The following is a 25,018-nucleotide window of genomic DNA, read 5'->3' as shown; positions in this document are numbered from 1 at the left end:
GTGATTATTAATTATCAGTCTATAGCATTTCTTTTGGACTTGAACACAAACTTTCTTTTGCCCTGAAAGTGCTGTCGCGCGGCACCAGTGCGATCGTACGTAGTTGTACAACGCTGACACTAGTAGGCACTAAACAGGTGTTGATCGCACGAAGCCACGCCTCGTCCGTAGCAGCAGTCCGTAGAAGCAGTCCGTAGATGTAGGATTATTGAGCGTGAAAGGGTCCCTTTGGATTTGGAGGGACCAACCGCGACCTTGGTCTCTTGACCTCACGGGATCCATACGCCCACCAACCGGCGCAGCGCGTCCCATCCTCCTCGCCGCATCCTCTCTCTCGCGTGACCGAATGCGACAAAACGAAACACAAAAGCAAGCGGATGGAAGCGGGACCACTCGCCACGGATCCCGGGAACTTTCTACTGTATTGTTGATGCGGATCCCGGGAACTGCAGTTGGTGGGACCCTGTTGGGTTTTTATGCTGGTCTCTTAAAAAAAGTCCCGCTGCTTGGGCATCTCCAACAAGGCGACCCATTTCAGCGTTCGAAAATATCCGCGCACGTCTGTTTGCGTTGGTCGAAGTGGTCGAAATCGACCGCGCGTCTGTTTGCGGGGGTGGCTCCAGCGGCACAACATATTTTCTCTCTCGAATTTTCATTTTTTTATAACATGAAAACATAATTTACATAGTAAAAGACATAGGAAAAACCCTAAACGCTTGCGCCTACTGGTTCCTCGTCGGTGTTGATCACGGCGAGCTCCGGTACCACCCACGTCCAGTTGGGAAACGGCGGAACATACGCCGGGCGCGCCCAGGCCTGTCGCGGAGGTGGAGTAGCCCAGGCCTGTGGCGGAGGTGGATGTGGAGGAGCCCAGGACTAAGGTGGGGCCCCCACGGGTTGTACGGCGGAGGTGGAGGCGGCGGTTGAACCGGTGGCGTGGCCGAGTACTGTAGCGCCAGTCGTAGGGCTTCTTCCTCCGACAGGCCCGTCGGCATGATGCTGGTGGCGTACCGGGGCAGCGGCGGCTGCACAGGTCGGTCGTTCTCCGAGACGAGGACGCCGAGCCTCGTGATCTCGTCGTCTGTAATGTTGTCCGAGTACTCAAACTTCCTGCCCTCTGCCATGGCCAACTGCACGCGACGTAGTCGTCGCTGTGGTCCTTGGACTCCTCGTTGTGGTACGCTAGCGCCTCGTTGTAGTCGTGGTCGTCATCGTGGTCGTGGTCATCCTGCGTAGGCGTCGGCACCTGCCGTCTTTGACAACGAGGCGCCGGTGGACAGTCGAAGGGGAAGTCCCTATCGCCCATGAAGCCCGCCCTACTCCTCGGATCCCTCTCGGTCTCGAGATAGCTGCACCAGCTGTCGGAGTCGATGTCGTAGGCGGGATCGGCTTGGAGGTCCAACGGTTGGTACCGCCTCCTTCGCCGGATCTTGGCGCTCCTATCTGGCTCGCGTGCAGGCACGGGAGGGACGGCACCCGGCGGTAGCTGAGCCGCCAGGCATGTGCACGTCCCCCCAGGCGCCGCATGGCGTCCAGTTTGCGTGCATCTGCCTCCCCACGTTGACGGGCAGCGGCACCCTGTGCGGCCGCTCCTCCTTCTTCGTGGCGCTGTCGGACGCCTCGAAGTCGTTCTTCTTCTTCCCCATGGTGCTGCGGCGGTGGTGGTGGGAGTGGAGGTGTGGACGATGGAGGAACGATGCCGATAGACTTTTAAGGCTAGCCACGCGCGGGAAACGATGCCATTCAAGGCGACGCAGAAGCCCAGCCGCCGCCTGCCAGTGCGCGTGCAGAAGAGGCAGCTGCGACATTGATGGCGAAGGCTGCAGCGTAGACGCGGAAGCGATGCCCTCGATACAGGCTCGCTGCCAGGCGGGCCCGGTGAAGAAGCGAGCGGTCACTTGGTGCGTCCGTGCAGCGTCCGCTGTAACGCATTCCAAGCGCAAATATGCGCCAGGTTTGCGTCGTTGCGGACGGCCCGGTCACGATGCGTCGTCTCGCTGGAGGTGGTACCAAACGCATTTTCAGCCCGGGTGGACCCTTAGAGGATCTCGGTGGAGTCTTCTAACCATACCTCTATATTATCTGAGCGTGCACCGGATAGAAAACTGCGTCTAGCCGTGTGTTCTTGAGGACTTTTTCAATCCGGCGCGGCTCAACACCGTGCCTGGCACCTCGTGGACGTCCCGCTACATAGGGGGCCTTCCCGTGCATCGCGACAAGTGGCGGGCCCATTGTGACATCGACACAAACCACATGCGCGCAAAATTTCCACAATGTTGACCATGTTTTTCGAGGCGGAGGTAGGCGAGACATCTCATCAGCCCTGAGCCTTCTCCACTTGTCGTCGTCGTTACTTTCCTACGCGGCAGCGTTAATGCCACACAGTGAGATTCCCACCCTTTCTCCACCGCTTCTCGCCTCTGCCTATAAAACCACCCTCTTTCCCTAATGCCTCCACAATCGCCGTTGTAGCACAAGACCTTGTCCTCCACCTCCACGTATTTGTCGCGTCGCCACGCCATGACCTATTCCAGGCTGGGCTGCATCGGCTACGAAAGGAAGCACCTCCGCCTCCACCGCCAATTCCATCTCCACTTGACAAACCTACATCGCCGCCGCTCGAGGCCAAGCTCGACGAGGATGACAAGGAGGATTTCACGATACTCAACGCGCATCTCATAGCTGATCCAAAACAAGAGGCCGCGGCGGAAGATGTGGTTGCGAAAGAGGACGAGGACAATGATTTGGAGGAATCGAGTGAAGGGATGGACCCGAAGGAGCAGGTGGCATTAGCAGAAGGCGATCCTCGCATTGTACGAAACGATGAAGAAGCTTCGGGATGACACATGTGCCCGAGAGGAGGTCTTTAAGGCCACATGACAGTGCGTCGTTGGAATCTCCGTCGGACGGGCACCGACGGAGGAGGGCGCTCACCTCTTCATGGCGACCGAGCGACAAAAGATCTTCGAGGAGGCGGACGAACGACAGATGCGTGAATCTGCACTTCGGAGGGACTAGCGGGTGTGGGCGCATCAATGGAGAATGGGGATCAATGGAGACACTGACCGTCGAGGGCCCCGGCCGATGGCTAGTAAGCTAGGTTTTAATTTTATTTTGGTATGTATATCCTCATCAACCTTAATCATTTTTTTTTTGAAAAAATGCCAAAAACATTGTAGAATTTTGATTCTCAATTTGTCCTTGTGAGATTTCTTGTTTCGGTGGATTATACCTTAAGAGATTTTTCTATAGATCACACGGTGCTAAAAATGATGCACTCGCATTTGGGATGGCCACCCTTCTAGTAAGAGGCCGTAAGACCGGGGGTCTCAAAGAAAAGAACTCTTGCTCCGTATCTAATCCTACCTCGACTCGAATTCTGACCTTTCCTTTTCTTTTCTTTTTTGACTTGGAATTCCGACCGTTCCTAGCTAGGAAGCGTATGTACAAATCTAATCGCATGGCTATATATATATAGCTCGATACAAGCCGGTCTTGTATCAAGAACTATATTACCAGGCCAATCGATTGGACACGGGACACCTATACATATCGTCGAGAAGAAATAGTAAAGATGGTGGCCGCCGACGAGGAGGGCGTCAGGACATATACCGATCTTTATTCCCTGGACCTGCTGAGTTTCACACCAGAGCGTGCTATTTCCAGGGTCCTTGACTGCGGCCTGGTGCTTCAGTTGACCGGGGACGACGCTGACACGTTCACGGTGCTCCGCATCGACGGATCACTGGTGATGAAGAAGGCTGATGACATAGCCGTCATGGACAGGAGCACTCTCTACGTCGGCCAGATCGTCGGGTCGGCGTCTGATAAGGGTGGCCAGATCGGTGTCGTAACCGGTGTCACCACAATGCTCGGTGTCGTCCAGTTGAACAGCCGCTGCCAACCAACAAAGGTTGTAATGGGCGTGCCGACGGCCGGCGTGCGGCGCGTCCGGGCGCTTAGCCCTGGCGACTACGTTGTGTCCGGGCAGTGGCTGGGCCGGGTGGTCGAAGTATCCCTGGACATTGACGTATTGTTCGACGACGGTGCGGTCTGCAGGGTCACGGATGCAGAGTGGAAGAAGATAGAACTGGCAGAGGACCGTAACTACCGCCCCCAGACGAACACCGCCTTCTACCCCGGGGCACCCGTCGTCATCACCCGTGACTCGTCGGACATCTTCATAGACGCGCAGTGGCTAAACGGCCAATGGAAGCCGGACCGCCAAGAAGGGAAGGTGACCAAAGTGGAGATGGCCGGGCTCCTTGTCTGCTGGATCGCTTCTGCTGAACATGGCATCGAGCAACGACTTCTCCAAGAGCTCGCCCCTCTGGCCTACCAGAACCCTGGCGATCTGACTTATTTCTGCTCCGATCCCGATTGCGCGTGGGCTTTAGCCGACCATTGCTTTCTTATTAATACACAAGAAAATAACGACCATGATGAGCAACAATACACAAGTTCAGAGTCGACGGCGCCACCACCCACCATGACTGTCGGCAACACCAACACCTTAGTCGACGTCTTGTGGCAGGACGGCACGCGACAACATATGGCACGGTCGACGGTCATCAACCCCTTGAGTTTCACGAACGAACTCAATTTTTTTCCTGGGCAGTATGTTGTTGACAACTCACCTGCCGGTGATGATTTCATCGATGCCGCCGCGGTAGATGGTACTGGAGATGACCCCGTGTGTGGATCAACAACAAGGCGCATTGGTTTCGTCAAAAGCCAAACTTCCAAAGACCAAATGGTGAAAGTGTCGTGGTTCAAGGCGGCGCCCATATGTTGGGAGGTCGAATGCGACGATATCGTAAGTGCATATGATCTGAGAAGGGACCCTGACCACTCAGTTTTCTATGGAGACGTCGTCGTTCGTCTGCTATCAAATGTAAGTGAAAGTACACCGGTAGTGCAGCAACCACAAGCAATGAGCGCCTCGAGCAGTCTTTCATGGGTAGGGCGCGTTGTTGACCTTCGTGACGGCCACGTCCAAGTCGAGTGGGGCGACAGCAGCACCTCAACGGTATGATTTGCATGGCCAGACATGTTCTGTTACTCCAATGTGCATCTATATATGCTTGAATTACTAACTGCTAAATTTCCATATGAGTCTCAGGTATTACCCCATGAGATCAGTGTTGTCCACAAGGAACACTACACGCAACTTGAGTGGGCGGACGTGGATGCTCCTCAAGCAGTATGTATCTACCTAAACGAGAGTACTAAAATATTATCTCATGCACACGCAACTTAACTCTCCAAACCCTGGACCTTGGTAATTATGAAGTACCCTTGGAGCTAGTGTTGATGTATCTTAATTATATCCAATTACAGGACAATGAACAACATGATCCAGAAGATGCTACAGAAGTCGAAGGCGGCATGGTCGACGGCAGTGTCGGCTCAGCGGATGAAGTAGATGTCCTTACTGCAGCCATTCAGAATGTGGAAGTACAGGAAGATCTTAACGGAGATGATGATAGCGACGAAGAATATGACCAAACTGTGATGATCAAGTCTGGAGATGCCATTGCAGACGATGATCTGTCTAAATTCCAACGATTCAATGTAGTGAAGAGCCATCCGGATCACCATTATATTGACACCACGCATGAGGTAGGTGCATGCACCAAGACTTGGACTAGTTACTACCTTCTTCTTTTTCCCCATTACCTGTATGCATCTTTTTTCTCCTTTTGACATGTATATATGCTCTTCCTTTTGCCAAATCAACTACAGGGTAGCAGCGGCGGAAGGAGGTGGGTCAAGACCGTGCAGAAGGAGTGGAAAATACTAGAGAACAGCTTACCAGGTACGTACGATGGCACCAGCCCCAGGTTGGTTTGAAACGTGCATAATAATACGTGGATGAATGAAATTAACATATCGATCAGTTGCGCACAGAAACCATTTACGTGCATGCCTTCGAGGACCGCATGGACCTGCTACGGGTGGTGATGGTTGGCGCAAGCGGAACACCATACCATGACGGGCTCTTCTTCTTCGACCTGCAGTTGCCGCCATCCTACCCCGCCGTGCCACCGCAAGTGTTCTATCACTCCTTCGGCCTACGCCTTAATCCCAACCTCTACGAGTCTGGTCGCGTATGTCTCAGTTTGCTCAACACATTTGGCGGCGAGGGCACCGAGGTGTGGTCGCCGGCTATATCAAGCATCCTCCAGGTCGTCGTCTCCCTCCAGGCTCTCGTCCTCAATGACCAGCCATACTACAACGAGGCTGGCTACCAGGGACTGGTCGGCATGCCTGAGGGTCGCCGCAACGCGCTGCCCTACAGCGGGAACGCCTTCTTGCTCACTCTCCGAACTGCCCTCCACCTCCTGCGTCGGACGCCAAAAGGATTTGAGGAATTCGTGAGGGATCACTTTCGCCGACGCGGAAGATACGTGCTCGACACATGCCAGGCGTACCTGCTGGAAGGTGTGCCTGCCGATAATGGGAGCATGGAGCTGTCGTGCTCCCTCGGCTTCAGGATCGCGCTTGCCAAACTCGTGCCGATGCTGGTGGCAGCCTTCACAGACATTGGCGCCCAAGGGTGCGACCACCACACTGTCACCAGTCACCACCACCCGACAGACGTTCTCGTATGACACAGCTACTTCAGTTGGACGCATCAAGTAACATTGTTGATGTAATCTCGTATTTCTTCCGTTCCATATTAGTTGTTGGCTTATAGATGATGTAGTTAATTTTATGCAAAATCAACCACAATTAATATAGAACGGGGCTACGGAGGAGGTAGCAAGAACGGATATTAACAAATTTGTGGTGTCAGTTACTTGCTTCAGTGAAGCCTGAAACTCTTAACAAAAGGAAATGCCATAAATGATGCATGACATCGCTGTAGAAAATAATTTATAGGAGGAAACATAGTGGCAACCCACTTTTAAAAGTCTATGTCACCGGTATTTGGCCAAAATATCGGTGGTTAATTTTTTTTTAAACGCCGTTGCTGTTTGTCTAACCAGCGGGGTGGCATAGTATTTGGACGCCGCCTGCTAGTGCTATGGCAGCATTCATTACCCATTGGTTTCATCCGCTACTTATTTTACATGGAAAACTCATGTATTACTTTGCATTTCTGACAAAAGGAACGGGCATAAACAATTTATGTCATTCTCGAATGAGAGATTTCATGAAGCTTTTGTTTCGTCTATGTTCCATCTATTTTATTGTACATTTCTTAGGTTTTACTATATTTTGTTTCATCTATGTTCCATCTATTTTATTTTCACCCAAGTGCAGCACGTTCCATCTTATCTTGGTGTCCTAACTTGGTCATCTCATTGTTACCGACATGGCGGCATAATGGTAGGGTCGGATATAAGTGGAGTTAGACCGCACCCTTAAAGTACACATGATCGCATCCCTTCCATCCCACGATATTCATTACGCCAACAACGTGAAGCCTTTCATCCAAAAAAAAAAAGTCAACGGACCTCCTTGTTGTGGTACATTCGGACTTCCCGAAGACTCCCTCGACCTGACGTACATCGAACCAAGACACGAAATCAACATGATGTGCATGACTACGAAGACCTAGCTTGTAACATGGAGACTCCTACCACCAAAGCTTATATATACAGAAGCTCATTCATCAAGATGAGGTCGAAACACTACACCTAGTCGTCGTCGTAGACTCTATAGCCATAAACCCTAGATCCAATATGTAAACCTCTTCAGGTTCATCTACGAGCGGACCCTCTTGGGGACCAAACCAGGCTATGGCTCGGTCTTTCATAACTAAAAACAATAGCATTAGAAGGTATTTTCAGCTATTAGCTTCATTTGATTTGTCAACAATGATTGGTCCAATGGCTTAATTTGGCCCAGTATACCTCAAGCGGCCCCGCCTGGAGTGGCAGCCACGAAGCGCCAGTGGGTGCATCTATAAGCATGTCCAGTTCATCTTCAAGTCTTGTACAATCCTGTGATCATACCAATGATAATAAAGTATAAGAGAAGTTCTTCATCATCATCACCGTGTCCATTATCCAAACCTATTGAACCAAGCCCCTTTTCCAAACAAATAAACCCATCTCCGACCTGTAGAGCAGAATTGACTTGGGATCGTGTAAGCAATCCTACAAGAGTTCTGACATCTAGCAACATTTAATAGTCCCATGTGGGGATCTCGACATGGAGCTAGCTTGGGGGCTCCTCCAGAGACACATGTGGCGGCAATCGAACGGGAGGTTCTTTGTGAGGTCGTCCCCATGGAGTGGCTTCGATATCTCCACGAGAACAATTCTACCCCCGCTGACTGGATCTTACTCAGAAGGATTCGAGTTGCATGATCCTCCCTACAAGAAACCGCTAGAACCGCCTTACCGCCCAAGGCTCAAGACTTTTAGATGCATGATCTTTGACCCTCCGGAGTATATATAACTACTGCAAACGGAACCCACTGCTTGAAGTACTAACACTGAGAAGATGACCTTCGATAGCCAAAGAGGCACCTCGATGCCATGGCCCACCTCGGTGTGCAGCCGCGTGCAACCCTATCCCCACCAGCTGGCCTAACCCCCCGTCCCCAAACGGAGGAAGGATTTCTCCCCTCGGTGGAGGTATCTCCTAGTAGTAGAAAAAGGTCCCCATTCGAGGACCCCAGGATAGGAAGAAAATTCCAAGTCGGGTATTTAGACACGCGCTAGATGACGGCCGTTATTCAACATTGGGCCGCTTCATCTCCTTCTCCTTGAGGAAGAAACGGGATCACTAGAGGCCCATATCAAGCCAAATGAGCAGGTACCCCTCGCAAAACGCGACAAAGCACGCCATACGCACAATCTCGTGAGGGGCGAGGTGGTGGGCTAGAACCCTGTACCACCAAAGAAGCTTCCGCATAAATTGTTTGACATGGACTGAGAGTCCTCATCGAACGATGAAAACATCACACGTTCATTCGATCGTCTGAGAACCCGACAACACTTCCATCTCTGGCACCCTCCATGGGATGATGGAACAACGAAATAGGACATTGTGGTCTCTAACTTCTCCACCGCTGCTCCTGTCAGTGTGCAGTTGCGCCACTCACCTACCATGCTGAGGAAAGAGGGGAGAGCTTCCTAAAAAATACAACTTTCCAAGCGCATGGAAGAAGGAGTGAGACAAACTAATGGAAGACAACATAAGTGGCCACCGGGTTATTCAATTATTGCAGTAGCCAAGTTTTTTAAAAGTATGAACTGATGGAAAGTTTTAGGCTATATATTTTAACACTCCCCCTACCGTGTAGGCTAGACAAACGGGAAGACACTAAGCATGGATAATCGTGGTGTGTAACTATTTTGAGTAGATTAAATGGTGTGTTAGCCGAGGTTTGAACTTGAGACCTCCGGGCTCTCATAACATATCAAATTCATGCACTAGCCAAGTTTTTTAAAAGTCCGAACTAATGGGGTAATCGGCTAGGCTATCTATTTTAACACGGGTCCCATCACATCCCTTTAGCCTTGTATAAGGTCCCATTGTAGGGTACGACGCCCGAACCGTCGTTTGAATTTACGCCGCATGGGAACCCCCACCCTTGTCGTGTGGCGCTGCAGTTACTTAGGCACTACGTGATGGGATTCGTAGCATAGAAAACAAAAAATTTCCTACCGCAAGAACGAAACACAAGCCAAGATCTAATCTAGTAGATGGTAGCAACCGGAAGATCATGAGACTAACCCTCGAAGATTTCCAAAGCCTAACGAGATTAGATCTCGTGGTGGATGTAGTCGATCACTTGCCGCTTGCAAAAGCGCGTAGAAGATCTTGACCGCTTGCAAAAGCGCGTAGAAGAACTTGACGGTGCCACAATCGGGCAGCACCTCCGTACTCGGTCACACGTACGATGTTGATGAAGACGACGTCCTCCTCCCCGTTCCAGCGGGCAGCGGAAGTTGTAGATCCTCCTCGGAATCCCGGCAGCACGACGGCGTGGTAGCGGTGGTGGTGGAGAACTCCGGCAGGGCTTCGCCTATGCGCTGCGGGAGTATTATGTGGAGGAGGAGAGGCTAGGGTTTGGGGAGAAGGGGGTGTGGGGCGCCGGCCAACAAGGGGTGCGGCCAACTAGGGCTTGAAGTGGTCGGCTCCCTCCCTCTCCTCATGTATATATAGGTGGAAATCCCCAAGTGTTGGTATCTAAGTCTTCGAATAAGACCCGAAACCAAAACCTACCAAAGGGACAAAACCTACCCAAGGGGGGAATCCCACTCAAGGTGGGACTCCCACCCCTTCCTTGGGGGTTGGCCGGCCACCTAGGTGGAGCCCACCTGGGACTCCTCCCCCTTAGGGTTTGGCCGGCCATGCAAGGTGGAGTCCCTCCGGGACTCCACTTTCCATGGCGATTTCTTCCGGACTTTTCTAGAACCTTCTAGAACTTTCCATAAATGCACCGGATCATTTTCAAACTTGGAAAATGACTTCCTATACATGAATCTTATTCTCCGGACCATTCCGAAACTCCTCGTGATGTCCTGGATCCCATCCGAGACTCCGAACAAAACTTCGAACTCCATTCCATATTCCATATCTACTTAAACGACATCAAACCTTAAGTGTGTCACCCTACGGTTCGTGAACTATGCAGACATGGTTGAGACTTCTCTCCGACCAATAACCAATAGCGGGATCTGGAGATCCATAATGGCTCCCACATATTCAACGATGACTTAGTGATCGATTGAACCATTTACATACGATACCGATTCTCTTTGTCACGCGATATTTTACTTGTCCGAGGTTTGATCATCGGTATCTCTATACCTTGTTCAACCTCGTCTCCTGACAAGTACTCTTTACTCGTACCATGGTATGTGGTCTCTTATGAACCATTCATATGCTTGCAAGCTAATTAGACGACATTCCACCGAGAGGGCCCAGAGTATACCTATCCGTCATCGGGATGGACAAATCCCACTGTTGATCCATATGCCTCAACTCATACTTTCCGGATACCTAATCCCACCTTTATAACCACTCATTTACGCAGTGGCGTTTGATGTAATCAAAGTACCCTTCCGACATAAGTGATTTATATGATCTCATGATCGGAAGGACTAGGTAACTATGTATCGAAAGCTTATAGCAAATGAACTTAATGACGTGATCTTATGCTACGCTTAATTGGGTGTGTCCATTACATCATTCACATAATGACATAACCTTGTTATTAATAACATCCAATGTTCATGATCACGAAACTATGATCATCTATTAATCAACAAGCTAGTTATACAAGAGGCTTACTAGGGACTTCTTGTTGTTTACATAACACACATGTATCAATGTTTCAGTTAATACAATTATAGCATGGTATATAAACATTTATGATAAACACAAAGATATATAATAACCACTTTATTATTGCCTCTTGGGCATATCTCCAACACTACGGCGCATAAACCAAGGAGGCACGCTTCACCCACCAACTAAATCGGGTGAATGGATGTGCTAGGAGCCAAAAGATAGCTCCCGAAGAATGGCATCAGATGTGGAAATCGCCAAAACCTAAGTGACCCCGCTTAGTGGCCATCACTGCCAGACACACCCCTCGTATACAACTTCTCCAACACCGCTTTCATTAGTGTGCAACCATGCTATTACCCCACCATATTGAGTAAAGAGAGGAGAGCTTACTAAAAAAATTCAACTTTCCAAGTGTCTGCACTACAAGAAATTTGTTGACTAATGACCTTTATCTTAAGGACCATGATAGATCCCCGCAGCATTGTGACCTTCTATATCACATATGGAAGAAAGAGCGAGATACATGAATTGAAGATAGATGCAGTGGCCATCGGCTCCCCTATCACATCCCTTAGGCTTGTATAAGGTCATGCAATACATGGGACACAACGCCTGAACCACCGTGCGACTTTAGGCTGCATGGCACACCGCTCCCGGGGTGTCTGGCATTGTAGTTACCCAAGCACCACATCGCAAAAACCCTGGATTCACGCTATAAATTTATCACCAACCAGTCTGGCGAGGTGGCGCGCAAGGAGGAAGAAGATGGTTCCCAGGAACAACAACAGTGGACGCCTCGACATGCAAAGTTACCCCACACTACTAGATATCCCCTTTTAGCCGAGGGTCTCACATTACCGTCGGCTATTTTTTCACCGTTGGGTAATCTTTAGACCAATAGTGTGATGTTGGATATGTCTCGTCGTCTATGCTCGGTCGGCCAATAGTAAAGTTGCCGACGGTACTGTCGGGTATTGTCTTTGTTGATGGTAACAATCTGACGGGGAGCAGTATGTCAGCCATGTTTTGTTCAGGAGCCACTCCACAACCCTTGGCGATGCTTATATAGCCGGCAGTTCATGTTAGATGTTTAGTTTTCAGCGGCTACCATGTCCTGTTAGTTTTGTTAATATTCGACAATACATTTACCGTTCAAGTATAGTTATAACCAAGAGTAGAAACAAACCATCATTTAGTGTAGTTACCGATCATGTACACAAACCATCAGGGATTAGTTTTGTGGAGAGGCCACCCACACCATCTTTTATAAACTTACCGACGGTAGTAAAGTCCTCGTCAGATTATTGTATGTCTGAAATGTTTGCCTTGTCACCGAGTATTAGTCACGCAAGATGTCGTTGTACAACACGAAAGTGTGGTTCAGGTCAACAATATTAATTTCCAAATAATAGCATTTTAAAATATTTCAAAATTAACAACCAAGACCAAAGAACATATATTGTATTAGAATAACTTCACAAAGTAGAGAATCTCCATCATTGAGTTTACACGGTTGAGTCTTGCTCATGCGTAATTCCTCAATATGGGTAGCTTCATCTCAACTAGCTTAGTTGTCATGGTCATCGCTAATGCCGAGTCGTCCATTTGAAACATATTACCGAGGGTGAAACCATCTATTATTACTAATACCGCTAGCTATTTTTGCTTATAATCGACGCTGAAAATATGGTCGCCGGTCAACCGAAGGTCACGGATAAAGCGTTGGCTCCAACAGATGATTACTGACTCTGAAAGTATGATAGTTGAGTATTAGTCCAAGAGTATCGTCGGTTATTCATCCAAATATCCAAGATATCGTCCGTTATTCATCCAAATATCCAAGAGTTGGGTTTACCATGTCAGTCAATAGACTGTATTGTCGGTTATTAGTAGTCGGTCATACCTGAGAGGTTTCCTATTACAGTTGGACATTATGGTACTTCCTCCGATTTATATTACTTAAGGGTAATATAAATATATATAAATACATTTTAGTTGTAGATACATCCATTTCAGCATCAAATAATGTGGATCGTACTTCGGCTTAGACTATACTATTATCTAACGGACAGCTGGGTAATACTCATGGTTAGAGATAGGGCATTTATACTAGTGCTACTCCATGGTCATCATCGCCTGCCCCTTCCCCACCCCACCCTGGCCCGCTTATCACCAAGGATACTGACCGCGGACCAGATCCTACAAGCTGGGCGGACCCAACCAAAAAATACCGGTCCGACCAGAAAACCACACATTCAACAATGACACCACCCTCCGTGCATGGCACCCCCTTTGTCTACCTTGTCATATGGATGAACGTGATCGGACTGGCAAAGACCATCATATAGCCGAGGAGCCTTTGGGGAGGAGTTTCCTCGGCGCATATTACTTTGGCACCCTATGAGAATGAGGAAGTAGAATACTAGATGTATCTGCTCATAACACTAGTAGAGAAACCCCCTTTAGTACCGGTTCCAAAGGGGCTTTAGTACCGGTTTTGGAACCGGTACTAAAGATCCGGTACTAAAGGTGCCTCCATGTGGACACGGTGGAGCCCGCGGGGCTGGAGACCTTTGGTACCGGTTCGTGTTACGAACCGGTATTAAAGGCTATTTCGTTTAATTTTTTATCCATTTTTTATCCATTTTTTTCTAATTATTTTTCACTCCTTTTTTTAATTTTTTTTCAGAATTTCTAATATTTCCATTAGTCTCTAACTACACTTAATCTCTAGTCAAATTACTTACCCGTGGTCAAACTTCCCGGTCGGTTACTCATCCTCACACTACTCCAACACTAGCACGCTTAACTTCTGAGTTCCTTTCCGTCCCACTTCCAAGTGCTTCGCACGTATGTTGTTGATAGTAGTATCATATCAATCCTATTAACATGTTGGTCGATGTCACACTTCTTTATTATTTGTATTGCAAATAATTATTTTAATAAAAAAAGTAATGATGTAATAATAATGTTGAATAAATAAATAAAATTAACTTTTTTAATTTATATTATTTTAATTATTTTTTGAATTTTTAATATTTTTTTTGCAAACCTAAAACCTGAAAATTTGAAAATCTTATAATTTACTAAAAGTAATAGTAATGTTCTAGGATTCAAAAAATCATATAATTATTAATTTGAATTTTAAAAAATAAAAAATATATAAAATTCTAAATTTTTGGAAAAAACCTAAAATCTTCCTGCTTTCATATTTTCATTTGAAATTTTGAGGATCTAAAAATGGGCTAATCGGGTAAATTTTTCCCACGATGATTTTGATATATTATGCGTTTTTTTTCGACGTCGTATGCAAAAGTTAATGTGGTTTTACCATTTTCAAACTTTTTTTTACAAAAATAGTCAAAATTCGAATTTCTTAATTTCACCGAATAGTAGAGTGCATAACATACAAGAATCTGAAAACATTTTATTTTTTGAATTTTCTATCATTTTTATTTGTATTTTACAAAGCAAAAAAAAGGCTATCCACGAGGGCGGGGTGTGTGTGTCACGAACCGGTACAAAAGGTCTACCCTTTAGTACCGGTTCGTGTCACGAACCGGTACTAAAGATTTTCCGGCTGACGCCAACCCTTTAATTCCGGTTCGTGACACGAACCGGTACTAAAGGTCCTTCACAAACCGGTATTAAAGGTTGCAGGGGCCTAGACAATGCAACCGATACTAATGCACCCTTTAGTACCGGTTCGTAAGGAAACCGGTACTAAAGGGTTGGACGGAAGCCCCCTTTTCTACTAGTGTAAGGTGTTATTTCTATGGGCAGAATAACGATCATGGTTTTTTTGTAGCCATTACTACATGTAGCTCCTTTTTTAAGTTAAAAGTTTCATAAATATCTTTTTTTAACCTGGACGTAGACAATGTTATATTCTACCAATGTGCAAAATTGAACTCGACAAACAGACAGATTTGAGATTTTAAAATTCTGCACTTTTCACTACTGTATATACCAGATTTTATATTTTTTGCACAGCCCCTAATATAAGGTATTTCGAGTTGAAAATTTGCATGTTTTTAGAACGCAAAGTGTCTACATGTAGATTTAATGTGAGTTTCTTTTGAACTTTAAAATGCGGCCTTTGATTTTTTCAAAAAAAAGGCTGCATGTGGCCGGAGCTACATTTGTGATTTCTGGTGGAATAACGGCGTATTCAGCATGGAACATAGGTTGCTCACAATAGTTTACATCAACTTTAAATGTAAACGCCGACAAAACCTCAAAAAAATGTACTTAGACATTTTTAGAGAACAGGCCGGAACCCTGCTTTATAAAAAGCCAAAGAACAAAATACAGAGATCACCCCCACCGATTCATTACAGTGAACGCACATATATATATATAGCATATAGAGACTCCCCACCCCCCGAAGGAAAGACTACTCTCTGCTTTCTAAAAAAGTGTCTTAACTTTTTTTAAAGGAAAGAGCTGAGGATCCTCCGGATGCTGCAAACCCCCCGCCTTCGGGTCCTCCACCGTTGGATCAAACCAATTTGAACCGTTAGATCGCCTTTTGTGTCTAGTTTTGGCTCAAAATCCCACGTTTGCTTCATTGAAGAAAAAAAAAGCCCCGCTTTTGTTTCATTGAAGCAAAAAAAACGGTTCGACTAAAATAGAAAGAGAGTTGCGACGACTCTTCAGATTTTGTTTCATCGCAGCAAAAAAGTCCCGCTTTTGCTTCATTGAAGCAAAAAACGGTTCGACTAAAATAGAAGGAGAGTTGTGACTCGTTTAGGCTTTATTTCATCGCAGCAAAAAAAAGTCCCACTTATGCTTCATTGAAGCAAAAAAAAGTTCGACTAGGAGTAAATAAAAATGATCCATCGAACGTCGACCTCACTGGAGACATCGCCAGAATCCTTGTAGCAACAAAAATATACTAAAGTAGCAGAACCACAAAACATATGTAGCAAAAGATTTATACTATTGTAGCATAGTGAACTACTCGCTAGCTCACCATCGACAACATCCTAAGTCCAGCTAGCAGCATCGTCACTTGCTTGTTGCAGCACCGCCAATCACTCTTGGTAGCACCGTCGACGACCTTTTACAACACCACGCCAACCGTTGCAGCACCACCGCCGACCATTTGTAGCACCACCGTCAACCGTTTGCATCACCGATGCTGACCATTTGCACCAAAACATGAGACATTTGGAATCATATGCCGTCGCCGATGGGCGATGATGTCTACGGGAGCGTCTATTCTTGTAGACAGTGTTGGGCCTCCAAGAGCGAGAGGTTTGTAGAACAGACAGCAAGTTTCCCTTAAGTGGATTACCCAAGGTTTATCGAACTCGGGGAGGAAGAGGTCAAAGATATCCCTCTCATGCAACCCCGCAACCACAAAGCAAGAAGTCTCTTGTGTCCCCAACGCACCTAATAGGTGCACTAGTTCGGCGAAGAGATAGTGAAATACAGGTGGTATGAATAAGTAGTAGCAACGGCACCGGAAAAGTGCTTTGCCCGGGACGATAAACAAGCAGTAGTAACGCAGCGAGTAGTAACGCGAGTAAAACGAGTAAACAAGCAGCGATAGCGATATTTAGGAACAAGGCCTAGAGATTAGACTTTCACTAGTGGACACTCTCAACATTGATCACATAACAGAATAGATAAATGCATACTCTACACTCTTGTTGGATGATGAACACATTGCGTAGGATTACACGAACCCTCAATGCCGGAGTTAACAAGCTCCACAATAATGCTCATATTTTAGTAACCTTTAGTGTAAGATAGATCAAAAGACTAAACCAAGTACTAACATAGCATGCACACTTGTCACCTTCATGCATATGTAGGAGGAATAGATCACATCAATATTATCATAGCAATAGTTAACTTCGCAATCTACAAGAGATCATGATCATAGCATAAACCAAGTACTAACACGGTGCACACATCTGTCACCTTTGCACACGTGCGGGAGGAATAAAACTACTTTAATAACATTGCTAGAGTAGCACATAGATAAATTGTGATACAAACACATTGCAATCATAAAGAGATATAAATAAGCACCTCACTATGCCATTCAACGGTGAATAAGTATTCCGTGAAATATAGCCTAAGAGACCCACACGGTGCACACACTCGTCACCTTTACACACGTGGGACAAGGAGTCTCCGGAGATCACATAAGTAAAACTCACTTGACTAGCATAGTGACATCTAGATTACAAGCATCATCATATGAATCTCAATCATGTAAGGCAGCTCATGAGATTATTGTATTGAAGCACATAGGAGAGAGATTAACCACATAGCTACCGGTACAGCCCCGAGCCTCGATGGAGAACTACTCCCTCCTCATGGGAGCAGCAGCGGTGATGAAGATGGCGGTGGAGATGGCAGCGGTGTCGATGGAGAAGCCTTCCGGGGGCACTTCCCCGCTCCGGCAGGGTGCCGGAACAGAGACTCCTGTCCCCCGGATCTTGGCTTCGCGATGGCGGCGGCTCTGGAAGGTTTTCCGTATCGTGGTTCTTCGCCTCGGGGGTTTCGCGACGGAGGCTTTATATAGGCGAAGAGGCGGCGCAGGAGGGTCGAAGGGGTGGCCACACCATAAGGCGGCGCGGCCAGGGCCTGGGCCGCGCCGGCCTATGGTCTGGGGGCCCGGTGCCCCCTCTCGGTCCTTCCCGGGTGTTCCGGATGCTTCCGGTGAAAATAGGAACCTGGGTCTTGATTTCGTCCGATTCCGAGAATATTTCGTTACTAGGATTTCCGAAACCAAAAACAGCGAGAAAACAAGAACTGGCACTTAGGCATCTTGTTAATAGGTTAGTTACAGAAAATGCACGAATATGACATAAAGTGTGCATAAAACATGTAGGTATCATCAATAATATGGCATGGAACATAAGAAATTATCGATACGTCGGAGACGTATCAAGCATCCCCAAGCTTAGTTCTGCTCGTCCCGAGCAGGTAAAACGATAACAAAGATAATTTCTGAAGTGATATGCCATCATAACTTTGATCATATTGTAAACATATGTAATGAATGCAGCGATCAAAACAATGGTAATGACATGAGTAAACAACTGGCATAAAGCAATGACTTTTCATGAATAGCACTTTCAAGACAGGCATCAATAAGTCTTGCATAAGAGTTAACTCATAAAGCAATAATTTAAAGTAAAGATATTGAAGTAACACAATGGAAGATAAAGTTTCAGCAATTGCTTTCAACTTGTAACATGTATATCTCAATGATAGTTTGTCAACATAGAGTAATATAACAAGTGCAATATGCAAGTATGTAGGAATCAATGCACAGTTCACACAAGTGTTTGCTTCTTGAGGTGGAGAGAGATAGGTGAACTGACTCAACATAAAAAGTAAAAGAAAGGTCCTTCAAAGAGGAAAAACATCGATTGCTATATTTGTGCTAGAGCTTTGGTTTTTGAAAACATAAAGAGAGCATAAAAGTAAAGTTTTGAGAGGTGTTTGTTGTTGTCAACGAATGGTAGTGGGCACTCTAACTACCTCATCAACCAGACTTTCAAGAGCGGCTCCCATGAAGGACGTTATCTCTACCAGCAAGGTAGATCATCCCTCTTCTCTTTTGTTTACACATGTACTTTAGTTTAGTTTTTCTTTATTTATGGATGACACTCCTCCCAACCATTTGCTTACACAAGCCATGGCTAACCGAATCCTCGGGTGCCTTCCAACAATCACATACCATGAAGGAGTGTTGATAGGGCAAAGGTGTCCGATCTTTCGATGAGATGAGGATAATTCGATTTGTTGGTGGAGTTCGTGCTTGACGATCCGACTACACGTGCAAAGCTCGTGCGCCAATGCAATCGCTAGGACAATCTCCGGGAGTTACCGATCTTGCGGAAGCACGATCAGCCTGACCAGCAAGGGTCTTAATTCCTACCTGAAATCGAGAACAAGTAGAACTAAAGATGCAATCAAAATATTGCGAATAGAGATGAAAGCTTGATTGATAATGGTGGGATTCTGAATAGTCGGTCTTGTTCTGGGCGTTGGCCTCAAAAGAAGTACACGTAGTTGCAACAATTGGCTAACTTTTAATCTAATCAAAATCCAAGTTCTAATGACGGCTACAGAGGGATATATATGGGGGAAGTGAAGGGATTTTCGTCCAACCAGCTAGGGTTGGCCAAAAACACCCCTAAATGGGCCTTCCTCCACTTATATGGCCTCTTAAAATCCCCTAAAATATCTAATCCGAAAATACATGGGCCTGGCCCATTAAATAAGGTGACGCAGCACCAATAATAACTCTTTGGACGAATTTTATGATGGAGTAACTTGTATAATTCATCCAAGCATCATTGCTTCACTATGGTGGCTTCAATGTTCCGAAATCCTCGCTTGCAACGCCATCCGGAATCCTTGCAGGTCTGCTGCCATCTCCATGCACGTTCCTAATCCAATGCTTGGCGTCCATGCTAGATCCATTCCTAAATAATATAAATACATTTGATTTAGGCAGCATCATATTCTCATATATATCGGGAAGGATTCCTAGTAACGAATGTACCCGAGATGTGGTTGTAGGAGTATTGGTTGTATCTATCATAGAGATGTCCTCATCATCCTCCCCTACTTGAATTGAAGTCGTCCTCGACGTAGTCTCATCTTTTTCACCAAGATATGCCTTCAAATCGCAGGTAATCATGTCCTCATCATCCTCCCTTTCTTGAAAGAAAAGCCGTCCTCGGCGATGTTTATTCTGTAAACATGCTAACAAAAGAGACAAGGTATATGCATGGTATATGTATATGTCATCCGTTTTAACAGATCTCTCATGTTTCCCATTTAAGTTTGTACATATTCCGAGTATTGTAGTAGCGTAGAAGCTTATTAGTCCCCATTAAACATTTATCACAACTCAATTTGCAGATATAATTGAAGCACATATTAACTCCTTTCAAATTATAATGCTCATCATTAAACCATCCCAAAGTTGGTAAACCAAAACTTAAGGTCTCAAATTTACTAGCTGCGCCATGTGGATTTAAACAATTTTGCAGCAAGTTATTTGGCATAGAATGAATAGCAACATTGGAGGTCATATCAAAATGAGAAAGCATATACACAAATTTAGTATTATTGGAACTATAAGAATCATCACACATGATGCAAATCCTATGTACCATAAAAACATTGGTGCTGACAAACTCCCCAACCAAATGAAAAGTAACATCAGGGGCGTAGACACTCTTTAAACAAGGAAGTTCATCAATTTGATGTCTAGCATGTGACAAGGATATAGGTGGATCCATCACAACAGAAAACAAAGAATTAGCATGAGAAATCTTAGCCAACACTTCATTATTCATAACCAGTTTTATATGATCCATACTAGAGTCATCTTTCAAGTCACAAGGTGCGATATCGGGAGCAAGAATTTCAGTTTGTGCACTCGAGAGATATGGAAGAATGAACTTGTACGAGTAGGTGTGTTTAACATAGTTGGTATATCAGTTACACAAGTTCCTAACACATGATCATCCTTGGAAACAAAAGTCTCCGTTGGTACACTCATATCAATAGAGGAATGAAAAACAGCACATGGTACCCAAAAATCTGTAGGTCTGTCATAACTAGAGTCAACCAAAAGATTGCTAGTAATATCAATGATAATTTCAGTGGTATGATCACATGGTACTTGCAAATCAGTAGTATGATCCTCTAATATAGGCGGTGTGGCCAAATCATCAGCGAACTCAACACATGGTATATTAATATCAACATGGTATTGACCAATTTCAAGTCTATTAACAAAACTAGGAAGCATCTCCATTGTTTGATCATGAGATTGTTTCAAAGCAACAACTCTATCCTCAATCAACTCAATAGACAAATCATCACATGACATATGTAGATCATCATGGTGTTCATCAGTCACAAGTGGAAGGACAAAATCAGTACCTTTATTGTTACCTTGTGACTCCAACGTAGAAGATATACGCAGCGACGTGTCACAAGTCTGTGGCTGGGCGACTCGCACAACAATATTCATGCGTGGAACGTTGGAAGAAACAACCGATGCTAGGGTGCATGACTTGGAGGAGTTGGAATGGTCCAACGTTTTCTCCTGTATGTGTTTCTCAAAAGCACAAGCTCGAACATATATACCAATAGTAGAACGAGGGATATACTTAAACATAACCTTAATATCAGGGTTCAAGCCGTTGAAAAACATGTTTCTAGTACTTTCCTCAAATTCCTTTATATCACAACGGTACATGTAAAATTTAAATTCCTGATAGTAAACATGCACAGTATTACTACCTTGTTCTAATCGTTCAAGTTTGCGGAGCATTTCACGTTGATGAGAAAGAGGCACAAATCTACGTCTCAAAACAGATTTTAAATCTACCCAAGTAGTAGGTTTATTATCGATATTTTCTTTATAATTCCAGTCCCACCAAATGGAAGCAAGATCAATAAAAGTTTGGGCGGCAATTCTTACTTTCTCATGTTCATTAAAATCATGGCATCCAAAAATATTGTCAACCTCAAACTCCCAATCAAAATAAGCATCCGTATGATATCTACCCTCATAAACTGGTAAAGATATAACCTGATCATGATCTCCTGTAAATGGTTGCACATGCAGCTCCGTAGTCGTAATGGTACTCGGGTCGATGGCTTGGTCCTCAATTCCTGTCATGGTTAGTACCCAAAAAGCACAAATGTATATGCCTACAAACTACGGAATATGGTGGTTCACGCGCAATTCGTCAAGCAAAATACAAAGCTCTTACAAGTTCTTACCAAACAGGAGGAAGGCGATATGGCAACCAGCAAAGATCAGCTTCTCCAAAGATTGCCAAAGCGATTACCAGGGGTCGACACAGTGCACGTGGAGATATCTGTGGAGCTCTGGGAAGGCAAAGTATAGTGATATGGTGGCACAGTAATCAAATCAGCGATGCAAATTGAGTAAACGCTCAACGAAGGTACTGTGCTGGTCCTAGGCTAGATCGTATTAGAGACGCGAGCCTAAATCACCAACGAGATCACGACGTGGCACAAGATACAAGAGGCAGCGAAACTGGCACCTATGGTAAGGCGCCCAGGTTTTTTTTTTTTTTTTTTGGACTCAATCTTGGCGCTTGACCCTAGAGGTCTCTATGGTAGGGCGCCTAGATTTTTTTTTTTTTCGGATTTTTTTTTTTTTGCGGAATCTGCCCTTGGCGCTAGACCATAGAGGTCTCTATGGTCGGGCGCCCAGAAATTTTTTTTTCCGATTTTTTTTTTTTTTTTTTTTTTTTTTTTTGCAGAATCTACCCTTTGGCGCTAGACCATAGAGGTCTCTATGGTCGGGCGCCCAGAAATTTTTTTTTTCGATTTTTTTTTTTTTTTTTTTTGCAGCTAGACTGCTATCAGAATTCCGACGGAAAACGCGAAATTGACCAAGAAAACGGATCTAAAACCCGGAAAACCTCAGAAACAAAGATCATGAAAGACCCTACAATGATGGGAATCAAAGGGGAACAACAAAGAGTTGATGGCAGATGTGGCGGAAGTATATGGTGGCGGTGATATGGCGAGGACTGCAAGCGGAGATGGTGCTGCGGCGACGTGACTACTATGATCAGAACTCGAAACTCTAACGACTCTAGACGCTAAGACCAGCACGCGACACAACGATTACAGACAAAGACTCAAAAAGCAAAAACTGAAAAGATCATGGAATGGCTTGGCAGGGGCTATGGGACGGATGATCTAAACCTAATATATTTTTGTGGAGCTTTTTCTGGGTTATAGGTAAAACAAATCTACACTAGTAAAACTGTAAATCTCACCGAGCAACCTGAAATCTGATACCACTTGATAGGGCAAAGGTGTCCGATCTTTCGATGAGATGAGGATAATTCGATTTGTTGGTGGAGTTCGTGCTTGACGATCCGACTACACGTGCAAAGCTCGTGCGCCAATGCAATCGCTAGGACAATCTCCGGGAGTTACTGATCTTGCGGAAGCACGATCAGCTCGACCAGACAAGGGTCTTAATTCCTACCTGAAATCGAGAACAAGTAAGAACTAAAGATGCAATCAGAATATTGCGAATAGAGATGAAAGCTTGATTGATAATGGTGGGATTCTGAATAGTCGGTCTTGTTATGGGCGTTGGCCTCAAAAGAAGTACACGTAGTTGCAACAATTGGCTAACTTTTAATCTAATCAAAATCCAAGTTCTAATGACGGCTACGAGAGGGATATATATGGGGGAAGTGAAGGGATTTTCGTCCAACCAGCTAGGGTTGGCCAAAAACACCCCTAAATGGGCCTTCCTCCACTTATATGGCCTCTTAAAATCCCCTAAAATATCTAATCCGAAAATACATGGGCCTGGCCCATTAAATAAGGTGACGCAGCACCAATAATAACTCTTTGGACGAATTTTATGATGGAGTAACTTGTATAATTCATCCAAGCATCATTGCTTCACTATGGTGGCTTCAATGTTCTGAAATCCTCGCTTGCAACGCCATCCTGAATCCTTGCAGGTCTGCTGCCATCTCCATGCACGTTCCTAATCCAATGCTTGGCGTCCATGCTAGATCCATTCCTAAATAATATAAATACATTTGATTTAGGCAGCATCATATTCTCATATATATCAGGAAGGATTCCTAGTAACGAATGTACCTGAGATGTGGTTGTAGGAGTATTGGTTGTATCTATCATAGAGATGTCCTCATCAAGTGTCTATTTGCAAAATTAAGTTGCTTACTGATGAATCAGAGCAAAACATGTGAAGAGAATTATTAATGCAAGTTAATTAATCGGGGCTGGGAACCCCATTGCCAGCTCTTTTTGCAAAATTATTGGATAAGCGGATGTGCCACTAGTCCATTGTGAAAGTCCGTCGAAGTAAATGACAAGATCGAAAGATAAAACACCACATACTTCCTCATGAGCTATAAAACATTGACACAAATCAGAGGTGATAAATTTTGAATTATTTAAAGGTAGCACTCAAGCAATTTACTTTGGAATGGCGGAGAAATACCATGTAGTAGGTAGGTATGGTGGACACAAATGGCATAGTAGTTGGCTCAAGGATTTTGGATGCATGAGAAGTATTCCCTCTTGATACAAGGCTTAGGCTAGCAAGGTTATTTGAAACAAACACAAGGATGAACCGGTGCAGCAAAACTCACATAAAAGACATATTGTAAACATTATAAGACTCTACACCGTCTTCCTTGTTGTTCAAAACTCAATACTAGAAATTATCTAGACTTTAGAGAGACCAATTATGCAAACCAAATTTTAGCAAGCTCTATGTATTTCTTCATTAATAGGTGCAAAGCATATGATGCAAGAGCTTAAACATGAGCACAACAATTGCCAAGTATCACATTATCCAAGACATTATAGCAATTTACTACATGTATCATTTTCCAATTCCAACCATATAACAAATTAACGAAGAAGAAACTTCGCCATGAATACTATGAGCTAAGAACACATGTGTTCATACGAACCAGCGGAGCGTGTCTCTCTCCCACACAAGCATTTATTCAAACAAAAACAAAATCACACAGACGCTCCAAGTAAAGTACATAAGATGTGGCCGAATAAAAATATAGTTTCAGGGGAGGAACCTGATAATGTTGTTGATGAAGAAGGGGATGCCTTGGGCATCCCCAAGCTTAGACGCTTGAGTCTTCTTAGAATATGCAGGGGTGAACCACCGGGGCATCCCCAAGCTTAGAGCTTTCACTCTTCTTGATCATAGTAT

The 25,018-nt window shown here is 45.3% G+C and overlaps 1 protein-coding gene across 1 annotated transcript; it reads left to right on the top strand.

Moving 5' to 3' along the window:
* The first annotated feature begins 3,574 nt into the window (after positions 1–3,574).
* Positions 3,575–6,614, top strand: LOC124648494 (probable ubiquitin-conjugating enzyme E2 23). Its single transcript, XM_047188254.1, has 5 exons — positions 3,575–5,029; positions 5,123–5,203; positions 5,341–5,622; positions 5,746–5,818; positions 5,911–6,614. Exons 1-5 carry the CDS (start codon positions 3,575–3,577, stop codon positions 6,612–6,614), a joined length of 2,595 nt encoding a protein of 864 aa, XP_047044210.1.
* The last annotated feature ends 18,404 nt before the right edge of the window (positions 6,615–25,018 follow it).

The sequence above is a fragment of the Lolium rigidum genome, chromosome 4, assembly GCF_022539505.1.
Source record: "Lolium rigidum isolate FL_2022 chromosome 4, APGP_CSIRO_Lrig_0.1, whole genome shotgun sequence".
Classification (NCBI taxonomy): Eukaryota; Viridiplantae; Streptophyta; class Magnoliopsida; order Poales; family Poaceae; genus Lolium; species Lolium rigidum.
The sequence above is the reverse complement of the archived record's forward strand: the minus strand, read 5'-3'. Positions and strand labels throughout refer to the sequence as shown.

Bases quoted from the DNA above. Each gene is read 5' to 3' on its own strand.
- LOC124648494 (XM_047188254.1), top strand. From the start codon at position 3,575: ATGGTGGCCGCCGACGAGGAGGGCGTCAGGACATATACCGATCTTTAT. The intron at 5,030-5,122 runs GTATGATTTGCA...TATGAGTCTCAG, and splicing joins GCGACAGCAGCACCTCAACG to GTATTACCCCATGAGATCAG. The intron at 5,819-5,910 runs GTACGTACGATG...AGTTGCGCACAG, and splicing joins ACTAGAGAACAGCTTACCAG to AAACCATTTACGTGCATGCC.